The sequence below is a fragment of the Rhincodon typus genome, chromosome 4 (genome assembly GCF_021869965.1).
Source record: "Rhincodon typus isolate 14 chromosome 4, sRhiTyp1.1, whole genome shotgun sequence".
Lineage (NCBI taxonomy): Eukaryota > Metazoa > Chordata > Chondrichthyes > Orectolobiformes > Rhincodontidae > Rhincodon > Rhincodon typus.
Window position 1 is genome coordinate 114,946,551 of NC_063335.1, and position 10,037 is coordinate 114,956,587.

Here is a 10,037-nt window from a genome sequence, read left to right on the forward strand (position 1 = left end):
CTCCTTCAGCACTGACCCTCCGACAGTGCCCGCTCCCTCAGCACTGACCCTCCGACAGTGCCCCGCTCCCTCAGCACTGACCCTCCGACAGTGCGGCACTCCCTTAGCACTGACCCTCCGACAGTGCGGCTCTCCCTCAGCATGACCCTCCGACAGTGTGGCACTCCCTCAGCACTGACCCTCTTGATATTTTGCTGAATTTTTTGCAGTGGGATTTTTCCTGCAACCTTCTCACCCAAAGAGCTGATCATGTGACCACTGAGCTAGGGTGACATTTGGGTTAATGGATTATGACTCAAATTCCTATGAATCTGAGGGGACCAACGTGCTCAAACCTCTGTGCTGAAACTGTTTGAGAATCATACATCTCATACATACATCCAGCTTTCTTTGTTAATGCAATGTAATACAAATCCCAGTGCCCTGTGCTCTCCCTATCATCCAAAACTAACCTCATTCCCTCTTTTATCATCCAACTCCGACAAATTCATCTAATTTAAATACTGAAGTAACCATCCCACAAAAGTCCAAAGGTTAATGCCTCAAGAAAATATAAGGATTGGACCATTTCAGCCTGCTGTGCCAGTCAATGTTATCATGGCTGATCAGTCCCCTCTACCTGCATCCTCCTCATGTTTTTTGATCCCTTTAGCCCAATGAACTATATCGACCTCCTTCTTGAAAACATCAAATATTTTGGCCTTGACTGCTTTCTGTGACAGAAAAGAGTCCCCACTCTCTGAGTAAAGACATTTCTCCTCATCTCAGTCCCAAATGGCCTATCCTGTATCCTTAGGCTGTGACTCCTGGCTCTGAATTCCCGGTTATCAGAAACATCCATCCTGCTTTTACCCTGTCTGGGCCTGATAAAAATTAATAGGTTTGTAGAAGATTCTTCCCACCTCATTCTTCAAAATATCAGTGAATATATTCCTAATCGATCCAGTCTCTCTTCGTACATCAGTTCTGCCATCCCAGGAATTATCCGGTTAGCCTTCACTGCACTCACTTCACAGCCAGAACACAATTCCTCAGATAAAGAGATAAAAACTGCTCCTGTACTTGAATCCTCTCACTATAAAAGCCAACATACCATTTGCTTTCTTCACTACCTGCTGTACCTGCATGTTTACTTTCAGCAACTGGCGTACAAGGACACTCGGGACTCATTGGGAAAATGGGGAGGTGCAATCTATTGCCATTCAGATAATAATGTGCCTTCCTGCTCCCAAAGTGGGTAACCTCTCGTTTATCCACATAATTTTTCATCTGCCACCATTTACCACTCACACAATCACACTGAAGCATCTCTGCGTCCTCCTCACAGTTCACCCCCACTCCCTCCACAAACCAGCTCAGTGCATCTGCAAACCTAGAGATATTGCATTTAGTTGGCTAATCTAAGTTATTAATATATATTGTGAATAGTTGAGGTCTTAGCACTGAGCCCTATGGTACCCCACAAGTCACTGTCTGCCATTCAGAAAAAGAATAAATATTTCTACTCTTGTTTCCTGCCAGTTCTCTCTCCAAAATAAACACAGAGAACGCTGGAGAAACTCAGCTGGTCTGGCAGCATCTGTGGAGAAACAGTTGTGAAGAAGGGTGATACTGGACTTGAAATGTTAAACTCTTTCTCCCTCCACAGTTACTGCCAGACCAGCACTGTGCGAGTTCTGTTCAACTTTCCAGGATCCGCAATATTCTGCCTTTATTCCAGCTTTCTATCCATGTCAGTACACTATCCCAATCCCACTTTAATGTTACATGCAGATCTCTAACGTGGGACCTTATTGAAAGACTTCTGAAAGTCCAAGTAAATGGCATCAATTGCCATCCCTTTATCAACTCCAAGAGTTACATGCTTGAAAAGTTCCAGGAGATTCGTCAAGTATGATTTCCCTTTCCTGAATCCATGCTAATTCTGTCTATTCTTGTGGCAAATCACTCCATACTTTTAACAGTTCTCTACGTAGACAATTTTCTTCTAATCTTTCTCCTCACTCAGAGAATTTAAAACTGCCCCATGTCACTGATGGCACAGCCAGTGTAAACAGCAGACTGAACGCTTCAAGTTTATTCCACACATCAATAACTCTGTGTGGAGATGACCTCTGCCATATCAGTCCTAACGTTACCTTGGTTCTTTTCCCGTTGTTCATTCTGAGGAATAATCCAAGCTTACCCTGTCTGCACCAGATGTTGTCTTCCTCTACAATGTGAGCTCCAGGCTGTAACACCTGAATCTTTGCTGGAACATCACCACAGCAATCCTGGGAATGGGCCTTGCAGCACTGCTGCCATCCGGAGCCCATAGTATTAGTGAGTTTGTGATTTAGTGTAACTTCACACATTACCATCACAGTAACAAGAACCAATTAACGAGAGATAAGAGGAAGACAGCACCCAGGTGCAGTTCAAACACCCGAGGCCATCGTCATTATAATGACCATTGTCTGCTGTGTCCAGTTTCTTCTGGTTTCATACCCAGCAACATTCCTCAGGACGTTCCCACCCAAGATAACACAGTAAACAACACATTTTCTACTTCTACACAAATCTGCATTTATAGAATACCTTCATTGAAACAAAACATCTCTGGGCTTCACAGAAACATTTTTAGACAAAATCTGACACTGAGCCACATGAGGATATATTAGTCAAAAAGATAGCATTTAGGAGAAAGACCGATTAAGGTGTGGAAAAATTTAGGAGGAGAATTCCAGAGTTCAGGGCCTCTTGGTAGCCGAAGGGATGGCCTTTGAGGGTGGCTCAGTTTAAAATGTGGTGCTCAAGAAGCCAGAAATAGAGAAATGCAGAAATCATAGAGTAGAGGGACACTGGTAAGAAAAAGAGCTGCAAAGCCATGGACTGATTTGAAAGCATGAATGAGTCAATGCAAGATCCACAGAATGAAGTCACAGGGTTGTTTAAGAGTGTCTCAACTGGCCAGATTTGTTGAATTCAATTCATGAAGGCTAAAGGGACTTGATTATGTGGACAGGTTGCAGGACATTAGCTAACATTCTTAATGTGGGTCTGGGTGGGATGCTCTTTGGACGATCAGTGCAGACTTGATGGGCTGAATGGCCTCTTTCTACACTGTAGGACTTCTATGATTCTATTTGTTTCTAGGTTGCTAACTACTTGTTTGCCCTGTTTAAATAAAGGGCTTTTTAGGCTGACATTCTTGTTAATGAATATTCAATGAGATACCAAGGTCTGGGAACTGTGAGAATAGCACTTTTAACAAAATGTCACACCACAGATCAAGACAGAAAAGACAAAAAGGCAGTTTAGATAGACCAGGCAGGTACTGCAGGAGTCTCTTGAGTATATCTCACTCATTAGTCAGTTTGGAATTCTGCTGAAGGCAAATAGTTTAGAGAAATGTAGTGTGGCACCAACAGTGGCTCAGACACAGGGGTTTGGAATAAAAAAAGAGGAAGGACAATAGTCGCAGCAATTCAATAGATGGGGGAACTAAAAGCAGTATTGGTATTGTGTAAATGAACAGGCATGGATTGAAGTTGATACAGTGTGGAGTTGGAGGAACACTGCAGGTCAGGCAGCGTCAGAGAGTAGGAGAGTCGATATTTTGGGCCTAGACCCTTCACCAGTCCTGATGCTGCCTGACCTGCTGTGGTTCTCCAGCTCCACACTGTATCAACTCTGACTTCAGCATCTGCATTGATTGAAGATTGGTTAACAGGCAGGAAGCAGAGAAGAGGAATAAATGGGTCATTCTCAGGTTGGCAGCCAGTAACCAGTGGGTTACTGCAAGGATCGGTAGTTGGGCCCCAGTTTTTCACAATCTCTATCAATGATTTGAAATTGGGGTGAAATTGTAATATTTACAAATCTGCAGAGGACACAAAAGCTGATGAGAAATTGAGTTGTGAGGAAAACGCAAAGGAGCTTCAGGCTGAGGCTGAGTGGGCAAGAGTCTGGCAGATGGCATATAACGGAAGTAAGTAAGAGGTTATCCACTTTAGTAGGTGGAACAAAGGTGCACAGTATTTCTTAAATGGAGAAAGACTGGAAAGTGCTACTGTCCAAAGGAATCTTGTGCCCTTTTTTATGAATCACTGAAAGCTAGCATGCAGGTGCAGCTAGCAATTCAAAAGACAATTGGTATGTATTGCAAGAGAATTTGAGTATAGGAGCCAAGAAGGAACCATCTTGCTTCAGTTGTCTAGAACAGTGGAGAGGCCGTACCTGGAGTTTTGTGTGAAGTTATAGTCCCCTTGCTTAAGGAAGGATGGACTTGCCACTGAGGGAGAGCAGCAGAGGTTCTCCAGATGGATTCCTGGGATAATGAGACTGTTCTGTGAGGAGAGATTGAGGAAACTGGGCATGTACTCTCTAGAGTTTAGAAGAATGAGAGGTGACCTCATTGAAACCTATTTCTTCACTGAGAGGGTGGTGAATCTTTGGAACTCTCTCCACAAGAGGGTTGTGGAAACTCAATCATTAAGTATGTTCAAGAGATTGCTAGATTGCTAGATATTAATCACATCACAGTATATGGATATAAGAGTGGGGAAACGATGTTAAGGTAGGTGATCAGCCAGGCCCTAGAATACCAGAGACAACAAGGTGCAGAGCTGGATGAACACAGCAGGCCAAGCAGCATCATAGGAGCAGAAAGGCTGACCCTTCAGGTCTAGGCCTGAAATGTGAGCTCCAGGCTGTAACACCTGAATCTTTGCTGGAACATCACCACAGCAATCCTGGGAATGGGCCTTGCAGCACTGCTGCCATCCGCTCCTATGCTCCTATGATGCTGCTTGGCCTGCTGTGTTCATCCAGCCCTGCACCCTGTTGTCTCGGATTCTCCAGCATCTGCAGTTCCTACTATCTCTAGAATAGCAGAGCTGGCCCGAGTGGTTTAATAGTCTATGTTTCTCTATCTGTTTCTGTCAGTAATACTGAAATCAAGAAATTATTGCAGCAGGCTTTAAAAATTGTACATGGCTCACAATGTCAATTTCAAGCAATTAAAAATGTGATGACTCTTCAACTCATTCACTGCCGAACGATGATGTGCTTTCGAGCTTGAATCAACACTGCATGCATTAAACTCGATCATGCTTCGCAATACGGAGTCAAAACAGGAGATTACTAATCAGAGGGTGATCTGAAAAAGTTGTATCAGGTTCTGATTAGGCTCAACATACTCACTGCATTCCTTCCTGTTCAGTGTCAAAGTAGTGTCCTTGCTCCACTGTCAATGCCACTCTCTCTGATGTAAATATCACTCATTATCTGAGGGTAAATGCCACTTAGTTCTTTCCATCACCACTTACTTTTCATATAATCCAGGTCAGCCACAGCTAGCATCTCTGCCTCGAGCTCATCAGTTGGTATCTTTTGAAATTTGGCCTCATCCACATTCGTCTGACTCCCAATTCTCCGCCGCTCTTTCAGGTCATAACTGCTGCGATGTGCCAAAGGTGTCTTCTGTAAGGCACAATTCTCCTCCAATGCATGTGCACCACCAGCCATTGCACCCCTGGAAACACACATTGGAGACAGCACTGAAGATTTCACAAAGTCACAAACACATGTTCTCTTTTCTCCCCTCCCAAGTCACACACCAGCACAACCTGAGTATATTTCACTATTTCTACATTCTCACTCCTTACCTTGATTTAATTTGATTTGATTTATTGTTATCACATGTACCGAAGTATAGTGAAAAGTTTTGCATGCAGTACAGGCAGATCATAACATACAAGGTCAAATAAATTGTAGGGTGTTTAGACAGCACAAGGCTGTGCAAGGTTACTCATAAGAACTGATTGCACAGATGAATGCTACGTTCCTTTGGGTTCAGAAGGTAAAGGGGTGTTAGGATGATTTATACATTTAATAATTTAATAGGGGACATGGAGAAACTCTCTCTGCTGGTGGGTGGGTCTCCAGCAGAACCATAAAATCAGGCTCTTCAAGGATGATGACAGGAAGTGCTTCTGAACATCGAGTAATGGAAATCTGGAACTTTCTCCCAAAAGTTGCTGATACCCAGGAACTTTTGGGAATTTCAAAACTGAGACGAGAGGATGGGCAGGGGTATTAATGGTAAGGAAAACCAAGGTGGCTTGTTGGATTTAAGATACTGATCAGCTACAATCTAATGGTCGAACAGGCTGGAAGGGCTAAATGGCTTCCTCCTGCTCCTATGCTCCCTCCTAACTTCTGGCTGTAATTACACCACATGGACATCTGTGGTTCACTGACAAAGCTGTTCATCTCCACAAATGGGCCTTGTCAGAGTCAGTTATATTGTGGTTGGCCGTGACTAGGCTGGGGTGTTGTTCCCTTCCCTGCATTGTGATGGGTAATGCCAATCCGGGAGACTGCTGGTGACCTTTCCTGGAGCCAGAAAATACCAACAGATAGATTCAACTCAATTTCCCAAAGAGAATGTATACATCCCGAAGTTCAAAGACAGATTTAAGCCATAGGAGAGGTCAGGAGGGATGATCAAAGCTTGGTGAAAGAACCAGGCATTAAATGGAGAAACGGCTGGTGCAGCAGAGGAGGGCTTGAGAGGAGGAATTCCACAAAACTGAAACCTACAGTGGGACCGAGCACACGATAGTCAGAGAAGCAGCTAGATTCATAGGAACAAACAATTCTGGGTAGGTACAATGGAGTATCAAATTGGAGAAAGTTTCAGAGATAGGGAGAGGTGAAGTCATGAAGGAATGGAAAACAATGGTGAAACTTTCAATGCCAATTCAATTTAGAACAGTGTGTCAACGTGAACAGGACTTAATGCTAGTTAGAACAAGGGCAGTACAGTTTTGAATCAGCTGACATTTACAGAGGGTGGGAGGCCAACAACAAGAGCATTGGAATAGTTGAGTGTGGAGTTAACAACAGCATGGAAAAGTTGAGGCTTCAGCAAGGACAGACAATGACATGAACACAATTCCTGGTCTGCATTATTAACCAATCTCAGCAGGATCTCATATGGATCCTACAACTGTGTCCAACAGTGCTCCTGGCATAGGCGAGAGCTTAAGGCAGGAATTTGGTCTTGTGAATGCTGCTACATAGAGAAATGCTCTTCTTGGTCATTCATGAGATGTGCCACTAGCTGTCGAGGCCATTATTTTGAAGGTCTTTGAGAAGGCGGCAGTGAGTGGCTTAGAATTATACAGTGCAGAATGGGCCCTTTGGTCTATTATGTCTGTACTGCCCAAAATATACTACAACCAACACGAGTCCCACTTCTCCACACTAGGCCCACGGCCTTGAATGTTACGACAACTCAAGCACTCATTCAAGTGCTTTAATAGAGATTGTAAGGTTTCCCACTACAACCCCCCATCTTAGGAAGAGTATTCCGGACTCCCACCACCCAATGGATGAAAAAGCTTTTCTTCAAATTCCATGTAAACTTCTTGAATTCCACCTTGAAATTATGTCCCCTTGTTATTGGCCCTTCAACTAAGGGGAACAGTTGCTTCTATTCACCTGGTCTATGCCCCTCATAACTTTCTACACACCTCTATCAGGATTCCACTCCGCCCAACCTCCTCCGCTCCAAAGAGAACGACTTGAGCGTATCCAGCCTCCCTTCAACACTGAAACTCTCCATCCCAGGCAATATTCTTGTGAATCTCCTTTGCATATACTCCAACGCAGTCATATCCTTCCTGTAGCGTGGTGACCAAAACCGCACACAGTATTCTAGCTGTGGTCTAACCAAAGTTCCGCACACCTCCAACATGACTGCCTGCTCTTATAATCTAAGCCTTGATGATAAAGGCAAATGTCCTGTGTACCATCTAACTACCCTATTAACCTGTCCTGCCACCTACAGGGATCTATGGACAAGCATCCTGAGATCCCTCTGGGAATCTGAGATTCATAGTCATAGAGCACAGAAGCAGACCCTACAGTCCAACTCGTCCATGTTGACAAAGTTTACCAAACTAAACTAGCCCCATTTGCCTGTATTTCGTCCGTATCCTTCTAAGCCTTTCCTATACCTGTACAAATGTCTTTTAAATGTTGTAAGTGTACTTGCACCTGCCATTTCCTTCCATATTCGCATCACCCTCTGTGTGAAAATTTTGCCCCTCAGGTTCCTTTTAAATCTTCCTCCTCTCACCTTAAAAATATGCCGCCTAGGTTTGAATTCCACCACCCTATTGCTATTCACCTTATCGATGCCCTATGATTTGATAAACCTCAGTAAGGTCAACCCTTAATCTCCTACACTCCAGTGAAAAAGTCCCAGTGTATCCCATCTATCATTATAAATCAAACCCTCCAGTCTCGGTAACATCCTGGGAAATCTTTTCTGAACCCTCTCCAATTTAAATCTTTCCTTCAGCTGGGTGACCAGAACTGCACACAGTACTCTAAAAGTGGCCTCACCAATGTCCTGTACAACCTCATGATATCCCAACTCCTGTAGACAATTCTCTGAACGATGAAGGCAAGTGTGCCAAATGCTTTCTTCACAACCCTGTCTACGTGTGACGCAACTTTCAAAGAACTGTGTACCTGAATCCCTAAATCTTTCTGTTCGACAATACTACTCAGGGCTATACTATTAACTGTATAAGTTTTGTTCTTGTTCGTTTTATCAAATTGCAATACCTCGCATTTATATAAATTAAACTCTATCTGCCACTCCTCAGCCCATTGGTCCAATTAATCAAGATCCCTTTGTACTCTTAGATAACCTTCTTCACTGTCCACTGTATCACCAATTTTGGTGTCATTCACAAACGTGCTAACCGTGCCTCTTAAATTTTCATCCAAATCATTTATATAAATGACAGACAACAGTGGACCCAGCACCGATCCCTGCGGAACACCAATGGTCACAGACCTCCAGTTCGAAAAACAACCCTCTACCACCACCCTCTGTCTCCCACCATCAAGCCAATTTTGTATCCAATTGGCTAGCTCTCCCTGGATGCCATGTGATTTAACTTTACTAGCCAGCCTACCATGCGGAATCTTGTCAAAGGCTTTAGTAAAGTCCATGTAGACACGTCTACCTGTCTGCCCTCATCTATCTTTCTATTTACGTCCTCAAATACGACACGAATTCCCACGCACAAAGCCACACTGAATATCCCTAATCAGGGATATCCATTGGTGAAAGGGAATTTAACAAAGCTAATGCTAGTAAATGCAGATGAGAGATGGCTAGATTCTCTCTCATTGAAGATTGTCCATGACTCATGTGGTGCAAAAATTATTTGATCCACATCGAAGGAGTGGGAAGTGACCTAATGAGGTTCTTGAGTCACTGTCTGTCCAGGTACTTGAATCAACCTGTTCAGAGATCACATACCTCTGGGGCAGGTAGAGCTTGAACCCAGACATCCTGATTACTGTCAATGACCAGGCCACAGCCGAAAGCAGTTAGATCAAAGAATAAAAAGTGCGCACCTGCATACACGAGGGTGAACCTCTCACAGAGAGGAAGGGAAGACAGACAGGGAGCCTGATGGTGTAGTCTAGCTTTCTAGGGGAACTGAAGGCCAATTTATGAGAACAGAGATAACAAGGTGTGGAGCTGAATGAACACAGCAGGCCAAGTAGCATCAGAGGAGCAGGAAGGCTGACGTTTCGGGCCTAGACCCTTCTTCAGAAATCTCTGAAGAATCTCTGAAGTAATCTCTGAAAATTCTCTTTCTTGTTTGTTTTCTTTCTCTTGAAATTCTCTTTTCTCTTTTTTCACTCCATCCCGTTCCCCCCGCCTCACTTTCTTTCCTAGAATTTTCCTCTGCTTTGTTGCTGAAATTCCAGTTCAAATCTTAGTTGTTCCAATTTTAATTTACCCGTTTCATTATCTTCAATTTCTAACTCTAGATATCTCGCCGGTCATTTTGCAATTTCTGTTTTTTTTGGCTTTCAGGGTGAGCTCCACCTCCAAATGCTTAGGTATCACTTTTACTTCTTCAAAGGATGAGGCTTTTGATTTTCCGAAGTTATTTTATCCTGTTCTGTGAAAGCATTAATGTCAAATGTTGACATCTGAGCACTTTTAATGATGACAA

The 10,037-nt window shown here is 43.6% G+C and overlaps 1 protein-coding gene across 1 annotated transcript in view; it reads right to left on the reverse strand.

The window, feature by feature from the left end:
- Positions 1-10,037, reverse strand: part of LOC109924350 (anion exchange protein 2) — a 68,988-nt gene that overhangs the window by 56,922 nt on the left and 2,029 nt on the right. The window contains exon 2 of the mRNA XM_048595552.1: positions 5,310-5,515. Within this exon, the coding sequence (XP_048451509.1) occupies positions 5,310-5,508 (199 nt within the window). The 5' untranslated portion in view covers positions 5,509-5,515. The remainder of the gene's footprint in view (positions 1-5,309; positions 5,516-10,037) is intronic.